The sequence below is a fragment of the Dermacentor andersoni genome, chromosome 7 (genome assembly GCF_023375885.2).
Source record: "Dermacentor andersoni chromosome 7, qqDerAnde1_hic_scaffold, whole genome shotgun sequence".
Lineage (NCBI taxonomy): Eukaryota > Metazoa > Arthropoda > Arachnida > Ixodida > Ixodidae > Dermacentor > Dermacentor andersoni.
This window is the reverse complement of record NC_092820.1, coordinates 136,544,354-136,559,848: the sequence shown is the minus strand read 5'-3', so window position 1 is coordinate 136,559,848 and position 15,495 is coordinate 136,544,354. Positions and strand designations below refer to the sequence as shown.

The 15,495-nt window shown below is 45.9% G+C and overlaps 1 protein-coding gene across 1 annotated transcript in view; it reads right to left on the bottom strand.

Annotated features, from left to right (window-relative positions):
* Positions 1-14,018: 14,018 nt before the first annotated feature.
* Positions 14,019-15,495, bottom strand: part of LOC126534600 (uncharacterized) — a 35,362-nt gene continuing 33,885 nt past the window's right edge. Inside the window, exon 5 of the mRNA XM_050181874.3 lies at positions 14,019-14,814. Coding sequence (XP_050037831.1) covers positions 14,556-14,814 — 259 coding nt within the window. The 3' untranslated portion in view covers positions 14,019-14,555. The remainder of the gene's footprint in view (positions 14,815-15,495) is intronic.

The following is a 15,495-nucleotide window of genomic DNA, read 5'->3' as shown; positions in this document are numbered from 1 at the left end:
AATTTTCTTATCTGCTTAAATCCGCTGTCCATTTACCCCGTGTAGGGCAGCAAAATGAACGTCTTCTGGTCAGCCACGCTACCTTTGATTTGTATCTCCCTCTTGAAATTCATTATATTATCACGCACGTTCATGCCGTGCTGTTTCTTTTATAGAGACCCATGAGACATTACGCAAATACATTTCGCAACCGCTAATGAAGTTGCGAAAGGTATTTTCAATGTTTTAGTAACAATAACGACAAGGGGCCATATTTTAGCAACACTTTGCCGCCAAAATACTTGAATGCGTCTCGTGGAAGCGGAGTTATCGGCAATCAGAGATCGCCGCTCACATCCTCTGCGGTGCTTCCGCTCCTTCAAACGCGCGCTTGGCCTGGGCTACGGGGACGCGGGGCGGTGCCCGAAACCCTCCACTTACTGTACGTCACTGTGGTGCTCTGTTTAAATTTCGTTTTGAACGTTCACATGAGCGACATAACTTGCGGTTTTTGACGCATACAACTAGCTTTACTCAAAGGCTGTCACTTATGCGGTGGAGTTAACACACAATTTATACGTTCACACAGTGAGCACTATCGCTCTAGGTGGGGCCTTCAAACGCGTTCCGGTAAGCTGCGTAGGCTTTTGCGCTTTTCTCCGTGTTCCATTTGCGAAGTGTACCGCGCCGGTGTCCCCAAGGGCTCGGTCTTGCTGTTTTTGTGACGATGCGAAGCCAACGAATGCACAGCGGTGCGACAGTTATCTGCTCGTTCTGAGCAACGCGGCTGTTGGAACGCAACTTCAACATTAACCGCAGACACGAGAAACGCAGCGTTTGTGCTGCGCACGTCTTGCAACGGTAACAGTAGAATAACGAACGATGACAGTTCTGGTGGCGTTCAGGCAAACCGAGAGGTGCGCAAATTCTGCGCACGAAGAGGAAGACACGCGACATAACACACATGCGCACTGCAGTGTAGGTCAGCAAAACCTTCAGTGACGGCAAAACCTGCTGCTTCGGAGAACCGCCATAACGCCGCGTTCACACTGATGGCACGTTCACACTGAGGAATCCGGCGTCTACAGCGAATGGAATTCTGCCGCCGAAAATCGCGTCGTTCACACTGCTTGCGCACCACGCCGCCGGAACGAGATACAGCGCCATCTGCCCCATAAAGTGCTAACATCCAAGCGAGCGCGGAATATCCCGGATGTTCGCGCGGCTCGAAATCGCGCAGTTGTCTCCGGCCACGTCGAGTTCGTGTGTTAATTCTACTCGTCTCCACCATTGCCTGGAATTGCAATGATGAACCCTGAGCTAGAAGAGGCAGTACTGCTAGCCCTGTTGGTGAGCACCTTTCTGGCGAAGTGTGACGCGCAGAAGCATTCGCCGAAGAGACGATGCCACCGGCGTTGGTGGGTTCATCCTGCTTTGCAAGAGCGCGCGTAGCTTGGTCACGCCACCTCGTCAGGTCGCTTAGACCTTGTGCTTCGCGTGGTACTTGTCGAAAAGGACGGGGCGGTTACGCACCAATTCGATGAGCACTTGCGATGTCGCGATGCGTTCGAAGACGGCGATATGACGAGCGCGTCGAGCTTGGCCGCCATCTTTCGAATTGCTCAGACGCGCTCCGATTGGTTAGCGGTGAGGGAATCCGGCGGCAGCTGCCGCAAAAATAGGTCCGGGAGCGATCGGCGTGGAAGAGGCTATTCCGGCGGATCTCGCCGCCGCCGAATTGGGTTCCGCCGAACTGGGTGCCGCTCCAGACGCCGAATGTCTCAGGGTGAACGCGACATGACATTCGGCGTCTGAAGCAACATGACATATGGATATATGGTGCGGTGGTCTTTTTCGCTGACACTTGTTTAAAGAGTGCACGCCTAATTCCATGAACAAGCGCTCTTTAACAGGCCTTAGCTCTGTGTATGAAGGCCTTTGGCTTTTTATAGAAACAACTCATTGCGAAATAATATTAAAAGAGTTTCAGAAAAGCGTCTAATTGCTTTGGAGCAATCATTCTGGTTGCACCAGATGACATGCATATAGCGACTTAGGCGTATTATGCCTAATATGTCACGTGTTTTAGGGCTCGGCGCTTTGGGCCACATGTCAGCTTGAAGACCACCTGGCTTGAAGAGAGATACATAGGCTAGAGAACGGCACTGACCAGTTTTTGACGCCCGCGGGCCCGGTCCGAGCCCGAGCCCAGCCCAGTGATTTTAAACCTGGCCCGTACCCAGCTAGGGCCCGAAAAATTCGGGCTCGGCCCGATCCGGCCTGGCCCAGTTTTGTTCGACCAATTAGCCCTTGAGCCTATACAAAGCAAGGTCGAGTTATCGGAGATTGGGATGATACCGTAATGTGATCAATGGGTGACGGGCGGTTTACAAGGTGTATCAAATTAGCCTTTTGCCCTGCTTCCCTTCTTGCTGGCAACTTTGACTGTTAGAGAAATAAATATTTTATTTCACTTAATTGCTAGCCGAACACGCACAGATTATTATGTGGATATTCGGTATGAAAACACTGATGTAGAATGGATAGTTGGGAAAATAGGAAGGGATCACGCTGCGAATAGCGACCGGGAGTGACACAACGCCTGGTTACATTTAGGGAGGTAGATATAAAAAAGTACAACCACTGATCACCATACTCGTGCTTTGAAGTCTGATACGAACGGTCGTACTACACTGTGAAAGTGTTCGCACCCTTAAGGGTGTTCTTCTTGTCTCATTGCTAACACCCTTACTGTTAGGGCCTTACAATAATTTATAGAGGACACCAGAGCTCTAACCAGACGTGCGATGAAAACGACATAGTTGAAAACTATGTAATCATTCTTACAGCCTTGGGAACGTAGAAATATCCGACAGGAGAGTTTCATAGCTCTCTCTGTGAAATTCTCTTGTCGGATATTTACGTGCGCTCAAGGCTGTCAGAATGAATACATAGTTTGAACTACGTCTTTTTCATCGCACGTCAGGTTAAAGCTCCGTTGTCGTCCTCTAGAAATTTTGGTAAGGCCCTAACTGTTAGGGTGTTTATTATTATTATTATTATTATTATTATTATTATATTTGTTTTGAAAACATATATTTAACAGGAAAGGGAAAGCGAGGAAGGGGCTGGCAACTGCCACCCGAAGGGGCACAACGCCTGCCTACTCTTGAGAAAGGAGGTGACATGAATACAGAAATAGAAGATAGGAACAAGGGGAGGAAAGAGGAAAGAAAGAGCAACAGGACAAATCTAAAAGAATAAAGTAGACCACACAGTACAGATCACACACTGTAGGGCCGGTCACTGAAGATAACGCTACTACAGAATGTTAAATCGAAGAAATAGTATCGACACTGCAAGCGCGAACCTAAGCTAGCTAATTTTAGAAAAGTAAGGAGAGCGCCATGAGCCTGATTGCGTCGAGACGCAAAATCACTGGGGTACAAACTTTTGTCGAGTGTCGTACAGCGCAGGCCAAGGGGATGATAGCCCTCACTAGCGACATGCGCTGCACACTGAAAGTGGGACACTCCAGTATCAGGTGCTGAAGTGCCTCGCAGCAGCCGCAAGACGTACACGATCGACTGGCCACAGGTCCTTGCCTGTACAAACGATCGCGCACGTTCACACAGCCAACCCTCAGCTAGAGTCGTAGCGCTCAAGCGCGACGAGGCAAGCCTTGACTGCGAACATGGCGCGGGAACGTTCCAATTGCGATGCGCTGCTCCGGATGCTGCTTGAGTAGGTGGCAACGAATCAGCAGACGAGCGTCATCAAGCTTGCACAGAATTTCAGGGCAGACACAGTTGTTATGTGCGCAAGTTGAAGCCAGTCGATCAGCCTCTTCATTTCCGGCGATTCCTACGTGTGAAGGTATCCATTGAGCAACGAGAGATACCCCAAGTGATGAAATTTTGTTTGCAGAGTAAATAATGCTGCGCACAACTGCGCAATAAATCTGGCTGCGTTGTAACCTGCCAAGGGCAGCGCGGGAGTTCGTAAAGATGGCAATCATCGATGTGGTTAACTACTTTTGCACGTATTTCAGTGCAACATTAATCACTGCTAGCTCCGCAGTTGTTAACGAAGTGAGATGAGGTATTTGAAAGACACGTCATACTTGTGTCGAAGGGTAGAAAAAAACAGCAGAGGCGCCTTGACCTTCGCTGTGTACAGATGCATCTGTGAATACCTGAAGATAATCTGAAATTCTTTCGAACATGTGAGACTAAGCCAAATGGAATTTTGCCGAAACAGGCCTCTCAGACTTTGTGTATCTCAGGGATTGTGAGGTAAATTGGGAATACGTGTTTCGTGATCTATTTTGGAGGCGGAGGCATAACTCAAGCAGCATGTTCAGAAATGTCCGTGATATTCATAAATAATGCCGCCATTTTTCTCATGCGAGATAACGGGCGGTGAATGAGACGATCAAGGAGTGACTGCCCATTCGATGCGCGGTGCAGACGCTCAATGTGATACAGAGCTCCCTGGTCTGCTTGCAGCCTCAGTGGTAACTGATGCGCTTCAGTGAGTAATGCAGCAGATTGCGCCTCACGAGGTAATCCAAGCATTAGTCGAAGGGCAACGCGATGATGTCGTTCCAGTTGGGCCATCAAATTAGGATTGGTAACGTTCAGGATTGGTAACGCTTACATCATGCCTGAGAGTACAGAAGACTGGCACACCTGGAGAGCCGTTGTTTGGTCGCAGCCAGCAGCTCTAACAGTCAAGGCGGCCACATACTTGAGGGAGTGCGAGTTGAACCATACAAATTTAACGGCAGGAAGCCAACAGATGCGATCATCCTCGAATAATCCCAAATAATGGCGTTGTCGCACCAAGCTTAATAGGCGTTTCGTCAAGGTACAGTAGGCTCATTGTCAGTAGGCTCATTGTCATGTACAGTAGGCTCATTGTCATCTACAGTAGGCTCAGTATTTTCCTCTCTGTCATGTTTCTAACCCCTATCCCCCATCCACAGTGTAGGGTAGCAAACCGGAGACTCATATCTGGTTAACCTCCCTGCCTTTCCTCTTCATTTTCTCTCTCTCTCTCTCTCGACGAACGCGTTGTTTAGGGTGATATGCTATTCCAGCCGACTTAGCAGGTGATACGTGCAGATCAACTTCACCCACGTGCTCCGAAGTCGCGTCTAGAGGTCTTTGCAAGCTTGCACGAAGCCGAGGACCAAGGTGTGAAGGGCCGCTTATCCACAAAGCAATGTCATCTGCGTAGATAGCTATGCTCACAGGGAAGTGACTGTCCCTAGGCAAACGCCTTGGAAGTGTGGCGAGTACGGTGTTAAAAAAAAAGCGGCCATAAAACGCTGCCTTGTGGGACACCGCACTTCACCATTCGGGATTCACTTGTTATTCCTCCGACACGCACTTTCATCCGGCGCTCCGATAGAAAATTGTGCACAGTGGAGCCGACGACCCGAAATTCCCGCGGTTGCAAAAGCGAAAATAATTGTCTTATGCGGAACTGAGTCGAAAGCTTTCTGTATGTCTCGGAAGAGCATGTAGGCGGAATGCTTATTTACTCTAGCGAATTCGAGTGCTGAGACAAGGTCCGAAATGCTGTCCAGAGCTGAACAGCGGCGACGAAAGCCACTCATGACATCAGGGAGAAAATTCACCTTCTCTAGCCTGACATCTAGGCGAAACAAGATCATTCGCGCCAATCACTTGATGACTTTTGAAGTTAGGGATATTGGCCGGTAGGACTTGAGGTGTCTCGCTGGGCGCCCGGGCTTTAAAGTTGGTATCACCACAGATCATTTCCATTCAGCAGGGATTACACCGGTTGGGAGAGGACGAAGATGAATAAAACACAAAATGGTTTGTGAAACTGTCGCTCTTTATATTCTGCTTCAGTAGGTTTACCTTCTCTAACTACCCACCTTAACCCTTATTTAATTCTTTTACAAGAAACTTGGCTAAATTCTGTAAAACATTTTCAGATAAAATTTTGCAGATCATTTCGTCTAGACCGTCCTACTAGAGGTGGCGGATTAATTACATTTATTTCGTCTCACATTTGCCATAAGGCCAAAATTTCATTTCAGCTTTCTACTCCTCAGTGTGAAATCCTAACGGTACAGCTGAATCTCCGTGGATGTAGCCCATTTACCATAGTGAATGCATATTTTCGTTTTGGCGTACAGGACACACCCACACTGGATAGCGTTCTTAGTTCTTGTGGACGGGACATCCTACTAGGTGACTTCAACTCTAACTATATATCATAGGGATTAACAACAGATTTGTGCGGCACAAGATTATGGAACTGGGCCATGGACAATGGGTTAACGTTAGTAAACTCAGGATCTATTACGTTTATGTGGGGTAGATGCTACTCTGCAATAGATCTTACATTCAGTGGCCCGAGTGTCTCCGTATCTTCTTGGTCGACTGTTGAGTATGCGACAGGCAGTGATCATCTTACAGTAATTTTTGAAGTTGCCCGCGCTGTAGCGTTTATGAGGGATCATGTGCGGACTTTCATTAATTAAAATATTTTTAGAAAATGCTTACAAAATGCTCTTTCATTGCGTTCTGACTCGTGCACTGAGCAAAAAACTACGATTGGCTGTTCTGCTTTGGAAGGTTCTCGCAAAAGCCTGAATTTGAGATTTTTCTAAATAACAGAAATTCATACAGCCCTTGGTGGAATGAAGAATGTGCTCTTGATTATCGAAAGAGAAAAGCCGCTTGGAAAAAATTATAACCTAAGCAGATTCCTAAAAATTGGAGTGATTATAAATATTTTTCGAGCCGTCTTTAAACATACTGTTTCAAAAGTGAAAGACGAATACGACTGTAAGCATTTTAACTTCATATCCGCCAATAAAAATAAACGCGCTTTGTTCAGTTTTCTCCGCAGTAGGAAAGTTCTTCCGCGTCCAATTAATATAGACTCCATAGTCTTAAGTAGTAATGAAATGAAACAATCACTATAAGAAATCGCGAAGTAATTAAAAATTAGATTTTACTCAGTTTTGCCACATTGCTAGAGCTTACAAAGGGTATCAGATGATTTTATAGAAATTACCATGTTAGAATTGGCTGAAGTCGTGCAGCGACTGCCAGATTCAGCTCTCGGTGCAGATGGGGTAACCTCTGCCATGATACAAATTTTATTTAAGGAAGCTCCCGATGACCTTTTAGCTATTATAAATCACTCAATTAGATTTTCATGGATTCCATCTGCACGGAAAATTGCAAAAATAATTCCTGTTCTTAAAAATCATTCGGAAGGATATACAAAAGATAACATTACTGCCAACCGCGCTAACCTCAAATTTGGTGAAATTAATTGAAAGAATACTCTATACCCGTATACTTAAATTTGTAGAGGCCAAAGACTTGCTTATTTCCTGCATAATTGGATTCCGACCATCATGTTCAATCTGGCATGCTCACGTGTACTTAGAAAGTACAATAAAATTAGCACGGCGCCAGACAGATAGGTGCTATTGTGACGTTAGACATCTCCAAAGCCTACGACAGTGTAGAATACGTAATTTTATTGCAGATAATGCGAAATCTAGAGTTTCCAAATTGCCTTGTAAACCGGATATGTGAATTTTTTAAATGGGAGGAAATTCTACTGCTCTTTAAGAAGCTTTTATTCGAGCATAAATAATGAATCATGAGGTGTTACTCAAGGAGCTGTCACTTCTTCATCAGTACTTAACGTTCTGATGAATTCCATTCCTCGGCATCCAGATGTAAAAACATATGTATGCGAAGACGGTATTGCTTTCCATGCATCAGACAAGGATGTTCACTCCCTATATAATTGACTGCAGAACTATTTATACGTCATAGAAAGCTGGTGAAACAAGATTAGCCTTTCACTTAACGCGAGAAAATGCTCGACATTGGTTTTTCACCTTAACAATCCCGTTAATATGTCGCTATCCTACCGTCTCGAGACTATACCTCAAGTGGAGGCGGTGAAGTACTTGGCCGTATGGCTTGGCCGTATGGCTTGGCCGTATGGACCGTATAGTTAAACAAGCAGTGAGAGGTGCTGGCATGCTACGTAAGCTATGCAACAGTCAGTCGGGGTTGCGGAGAGACCCACTATACTAATGATTTATATAGTGTACGTGCGACCCATTTTAGAATTTCGATGTGTGCTCTTTTCTGGTGCGCCAGCTTATAAATCACGCCCCCTTGTTCTGATTGAGCGGGAAGCACTGCGATTGTGCTGCGGAATACTGCGGATTACTGAAATTTGTGGCTAATAATGTGTTACATCGAGAAGTCAGGTTGCCCTCAATATTGCGCAGATATCGTTTGCTGACGGTGGAAACATTCTTAAATATCTAAGAATCCCCTATTAGAAGGTTGGAAAACATATGCATTTCCCAGCCTTCATTATTTTTCAGAGTACACTAGCCCCGGTTTCATAGATGGTCCTTGTACAGACATTGATTAACCCCTTAGATATACGTATTTGGGAGGTGCCACCTATTTGTGATGTGTGAGAGAGTGTACAAATCGTCTATGATGACATCTACCCTAAGAATGCAAAATTTATCTTTCAAAATATATTAAATGGACTATTTCAAGGTGATTTATTGAGTTTAGGTATAAATACAGTCATCGCAACAGACGCCTCAAAGTGAAAAATCTGGAATTGGCATTTTCCCTCCTGTTCTAGAGTGGTGATTCTCAATTAGGATTCCGGACTACTTATTCGTATTTTCGGTTGGATTTCTAGCTGCAGCGTTAGCCTTACGTAAACTAAATTCAACACTATCGACGGTAGTGAAAATAAGGGATTTTTTATCTTTATGTACAGCTCACAACAAATAGTGGTGCTAGCCTTTTACGTACACTTCGGTTTCTAGTGCTCAACCACATAATTTTAATTAAATTGCTTTGGGTGCCTGGTCATAGGGCATTATACATAAGCGATATGGCTGACAGTCTCGCGAGAGCGGCCCTCAATGGCCCTGTACTGTCATTACTTCCGGCATCGGCTTACCTAACTATTGTGCAAAAAAGAGGTAAGGCGAGCATACAGGACACAAGAGTAGAGAAGTGGACAACACGAACGCCGACTATCAACTGAAGGGAGCACTGAGGCGAAAAAAGAAAGAAGACACAAATCTCATCAGCGCAAGCTCAGGAATGGTAACACCACGTGTCAGTCGGGTCCATGTGCCGGTCTACGTAGCCTTCCATTACTTTACATAAGGAAGAGATTAAGTGCCTTAACAGTTATCTCTCACTTAGACGGGCACATGTACCCGACTGACACGTGGTGTTACCATTCCTGAGCTCGCGCAGATGAGTTTTGTGTCTTCTTTCTTCTTTCGCCTCAGTGCTCCCTTCAGTTTATAGTCGGCGTTCGTGTTGTCCACTTCTCTACTCTTGTGTCCTGTCTGCAGGCCTCGCCTCTTTTTTGCACAATTAATCCTTACCAACTAGATCAGCTTTCTCTCGTTCTTGCCTAACTACTACTAGATACAGGAGATATGCAATTGCTCTAGACTTTTTGAATGCAGTGATAGCAAATTTTGCAGAATATCAACACCTCCTACTCCCTTAGCATAAAAGTTCCTTTCACACCAGAAAAACTGAAGTAATTTTTACCCGGTTACGCTGTCAAACACCATTATTAAACTTTTATCGCCACAGGACTGGTCTGGCACTCTCCCCTTTGTGTCCTTCAGTGCAGTAGATGAAATTATCGATCATTTTCTTTTATTCTGCCGCCATTTCTCCGCTTTAAGGAAAAACATCTTAGAACAAACGTTCACGCAACTTGGTTTAAATTTCTCCATTTTAGATATCCTTTCTCTAGGAGCCTCGTCTCTTGGCAACTGCTACAAGTATGTCTGCTCAGCCGTGGAGAAATTTATAGTCCTTTCAAGACGTTTTTCTAAAGTTCTTCAAACATTATTTTTATCCCTTTCCACATGACACTTTTATCAGTTTTTGTGCTATCAACATCTTCCTAGTACCATCCAAATCTGGGCCACTCCCCCGCAGTGGCTACGCGCCATCGAAGAAGGATATCCAGTCCAATCCAATCCTTTGTCCGCATCGGCTCCCGTTTTTGTTTTTTTGAAGTTTCCGACCGGATGTTTTGCTTGTAGGTGCCCAATTTCATCGCCGACGGATCCGTTACTTCTAGCGCCGTTCGCGCTCCATATGAATCACTCAACTTTAGTTTGTTCTTATTCATTTGATTGTGAAAGCGAACAAAAAAGGGGCCGCATTAAAATAGAAATGTTCCTACCCAATAGGTATAGTCCTTGCTTTTACATTTTTTTTCCAGGTTCGAGTTGAACGTCGGTTTCTGTGTCCAGTGCAGGGCAATAAAATAACGATGCAGCATAAGTACGTGTGCAGATGCGACTGGAACAACGTTGAGGCAGCGGCACTCATTCCCGCTTTTCTTCAATTCAGCCCTTTAAGACGGGCGCTTGGAAAGTTTTTGTAGAAAGAAGAAAAAAAAATTTGGGCAGAACCATTCATATGGTGGCGGATTAATCAGCGAAGCTGTTTAAGTGATCAGGTTTCCCATTGTAAACCATACATTCCCACGCACGTATATATAGAGAGAGATAATATAATTGAAAAATGGCAGAGAGGTCGGCCTGAGCTAACGCGCTCTAGCCTGCTGCTCACGTATATATTTATGTATAACTGTTATTTTTCTTATTTCGAAACGATGGTGGCTTGTTCTAAGGCCCTGCGCGCAATGCGTGGTCTTCCCATTTTTCCTGGAGTTCTGCAGCTATTGTAATGGTCTACCTCTGCAATACACAATAGGGTTTGTAAACACCGCGGCGGATACCACGGCGAACATCCCCGTGTTTTCCCGCCACCTCTGCCGCGCCGTTATACTCAGGGTAGACTACAACAGACGCAGCCGGCAGCAAAGGCTGTCAGCTCGGGTGCACTCCCCCACTGCGCAGGTGTGGCACGCGGTGAAATCACCTGTCCTTTCTTTCTTATGCGCCGTACTATGGTTTGTTATCTTTTTTGTTCACTTTACGGACGTTGGCCAGCCCAGATATGGTCAGACGCGCAGGTTACGCGTCTATTAGAAGTAGGTCACTCTCGCGTTGCAGTTGTAGCCACTGCCGCTGAACGCTTCAAGAAATCAGTCATTTCGACAAGTCCGAGCTTGGTTTCAGACAGCAATCATAGCAAGAAAAGAGTCGAGGGTATTCCATACATCCATTCCTTATTGCACAGGCTAAAGAAAATGGGAAGCAGATGCTATGTTTACGTTGTTTTTAGGGCTGCCAATAAGCTGGGTACGATTTGTGCCGCCGTGCAGAGAAAGAATAGGTAGGGAAAACGACAAAAGGCCCACAGATATTTGCTTCGCAAAACACACGAACAAATTTAGAGACTAACGTACTGGGGTGTGGTATACAGCGTTCCTTTCAGCTGCGGCCGGTTCTAGGTAGGGCCGGCAGGCAGGGTGCTGTGTTAATTGGAGATTAACGGAGCATAAAAGCTCGCTGACCGGAGGATCGCCATTTGAGCTTTCTTTGCACTGTCGAGAGTGTAAATGCACGCCTCAATTCCATGACAGCGGCGTTTCACACAGGCGTCAGAACGAAGAAATGCGTCTAATGGTCGCGGCCTGGCATATCAATAGTAGTGAAGGCGCATGCGCCAGCCAGCCTTCGATTAACTCGCACAAAGAAAAGATGAAATGCCTGAACAGTCATGTCTCGCATAAGCCCGCACGTGTGCCTGTTTGGCAGGTGGCGCTACCATGCCTACCATGCCTACCATGCCAGCTACCAGATATGTTTTGTGTCTGCTTTCTTTTACGCCACTTCGCACCATTCAGTTGTTAGCAGGTGTTTGCGATGTTTGCTTCTCTTCTGTTGTGTCCGCGTGTTCGTGCCTCACCTTCTTTCACGATGTCGAGTGACTCGGAAGACCACCTGCATTCCGTTTTCTTCTACGACGTGACAATGCAAGACGCGCGAAGCAGCGCAATGATTACGATGGAACCGAAGATTTGCTTAAGCAAAACCTGGAGTGTTTCTCTCAAACATGTGGTGCGTGTGGCCTTGGAGAAGGTTGTTTGAGCCCTGACTCTATTTTAGTTGGGCAGCACTGCCTTGACGTGCTCACAGGATCTGAGGTGAGTCTTCTTAAGTTAGTTCGAATCGCTATATGCGGTGCTTTTGATTCACTAGGCGTTCAAGGAAACGAGCTCTTTTCACTACGAAGTCGAAGCTTCCGCACTAACGCTAGATCTCGCAAGCGTTGGATGCAAATTCGTGTACGCGGTGGTCACTCCGTCAGTCGGCTCTGGTATCGCGTTTCGAGCGTGCGAAGCGGGGAAGATAGACTGCATGCGCGCATAGTGCTAAGGCACGGCTAGGGATTCCCAAAGACGGAAAGCCAAGACTCGCATTCTTCCGTTTGGCCTTACAGGTGTAAGTGAAACCGAAATCTGGCGGGGAGGCCTGGTCCTTTTACAGCGTAAAGTGTGCACATGACACCGGCGTGTTGATTGTTTTCGTTGGTATCGCTTGTCACTTGCCTTTGGATCATTATGGCACTGATATTTAGGCTCACTTTATTTTACTAGTTACGCTGGGCCGCGTTTATAGGGAACGAAAAAAGAGAAAGAACATTTATATTTTTGCTACGCTTGTCGAACATCACCTTTATAATAAAACCAGTCATCGTGAAAATACTGGTGAACTCATTCGTTCATTTTGAAACATTTACTTCGCCGATGATGAGGAGCGACCACCGCGCATAAAAGACTGCATTGGCAGGTGAGCCAGTCTGTAAAGATGGCATATATGGAAGGCGTATGTTGGCCGGCAACCGGGGTCACCGAAGTCGGTCGACGGAGTAAACAAACTGAATAACTGTCAGGCTAGTTGGTGCTAGCCGCGTCACTAACGAGAAGAAAGACAAAGAGCGGCGCTTGACCTTGTGCTTTCTCCCCGCGTGAGTAGTCTTTTTTTGTTGGCGCAAATTGTCCTCGTCAGTTAACAAACTGCGACACACCCATATGGAGGCCGGGAGAGCACTACGCACGCGGACAAAAAGCGAAGGCACATCGAAAATACACGTTGCGCTGACTGGCAACTGATTTATCATTGTACTGAGAAACACTGAAAGCGCAGGAAAGCCTCACTAAAGGCATAAAAACATGGCAAATGTTAATGTAGAGGCAGCGTTCGCTCCTACGTGCAGAATGGGGCATGCGTGCCATACAAGCGGAATGTTGGTTTAACGCGTTTTAAGTATCTACTACTGGCACGAACTGTTGAGGTCTGCGGTGGTGGAGTGGCACTTAGGCTTTTTCTTCGTTTAAAAAATTTTGCATCTGCACTGGTCAAAAGCGGTCATACGTCGGGTCGAGTGGCGGGCGAATTCCCCAAGGTAAATGGCTCGCGGCACAGAGAACTCTAAGGAAGCACTGCCGAACAAGCGTGAAAACAACGGCTATGATTTGTACGGACGCTACAAAACCATGAAAAGTACTTAAACCATGCAAACGCACAATGCACATTGTTTTAGGCATTCTTTGAATGTGTGTCTTGCAGAAAACACTAATAATGACTTGGTTCTCGGAGTTTGCATGGTCAGAAAAGCGTAACCGTGAACCTTATTTAGTGCCTCGTACTCACTTCATATCGTCAGTACGATATAGTCATTTTGTTCTTTCAATGTGTTTTCTATCTGCGCTTTGCCCTTAATCTGTCTGTCGCCCCTTACCGCCTCTGCCTCAGTGTAGGGTGGTGGCAAAGCGAATGTCCCTCTTAGGGTTACCTTCGTGCCTTTCCCACCTCAAGCTGCCTTTCTTTCTTTCTTTCTTTCTTTCTTTCTTTCTTTCTTTCTTTCTTTCTTTCTTTCTTTCTTTCTTTCTTTCTTTCTTTCTTTCTCTCGCCCACTGATATGCAGTATCTGCTATTTCATTTTGGTTCAAACAAATTTTCATTTGAGTGACTCAAACAGATTATACGTGAATCACTTTAATCATCGATGAACCCATCAATAAATCAGTCAGAACGTCGGTCAAACAATCAATCATATTTATTGTATCGAGAAACACGCTGAGCAAAGGCAATCTCGCAAGCCACCCAAAATCTTTCTTTACTCCTCCGTCTTAGAGCTCCATATTCTGGGAGGTTGCTTCGCAAAAATGGGGAAGGGGGGCACACGAAAGTGACTGGTAATGGCGATGTTTGCTGCGTGAGCTCATGAGCGGAACCTTGTTTTTTTTTTTTTTTTTCTCGCGCCGGTCTCCACGCGGCATAATGCATTTAAATAAATGTGTGCGCACCTTAATTCTTGGGGGAGAAACGGAAGTGTCCTTACTCAAATGAAGTACACTTCTTTGTCCTAACTGCGATGAACTCAAGTGATGGCTATGACTGTTGGAGAGAATACGCCTGGGGTGATCCGTTCGCTAAACGTTTCTCCCGTCCGAAATGCAAGTTGTCCGAACAAATGCGCAAACGAAATGTAGCGTGAACATGCCGAGCCCACGGACGAGCCGTAAGTTTGTCATCTCGCACACTTTAACATAATCATCTACACACGCGTGAGGGTCTAGTGTTTCCGGCCCAAAGTGCCAGCCGCTTCCAGGAGGATCTCGACGATGTTGCTGACCCTGCGGTCCTTGGCACCCAGACGCGGCAACTGTGGCAGGGACTTGCAGTTTTCGGAACCCTTCGTGTAGCGGCCGCACACCAGGTTGAGCGTCTCGCCGAACATCTCCTCGACGACTCTGATTATGAAATCCTTGGAGCCGACGCTTTCGCACGGCGTGAGGCTTTTGGATAGGCACTCTACCGTGTCGTGGTACGAACTGCGACGAACGAACGAAGAATTAATCATTTACGCGTTATCAGAACGATGAATCAGTGTCAGTTTATTCTGATTTCTATAAAATCGAGGGCCACGAGAAAAATAGCAGCGCCTCCGCGCTGCCTGAGTGGCCTCGCCATTCCCGCAATTCAGTGGTACATCATAAAACATATCTAACATCACAAATGCACACGGCTATATATATATATACATATATATATATATATATATATATATATATATATATATATATATATATATATATATATATATATATATATATATATATATATATATACTCCTGCGTATGAATACGCAGGAGCACCCTTCTAGCGCGGAAGTAGTGACAAAACAGCGCCACTCGCTGGGAAAAGAGAGCCACACTGTACCAGTGGCTCCGTTTCGACCGCACCTTTATTTAAGAACGCACGGATGACTGATCGACCGCCGACCTCGAGTCGCGGTTTTCCGCGTGAGGTACGGTGGGAACGAAGTCGTTTGCGTGCATTATTTTAATACGAAGCATCCTTGCCGAGTTGAAATCAATTTTCTTTAATGAATATGTGGCTGGTATCTGGCTGTTCTCATGCGCCAGTCTTTAAGACAGTGTGGTCTAAAAAATGTGGAGCCGATGTGCCCTTGAAGCCACACTGCAGGTACGCGTCTCTCTGGGTATGGGCCG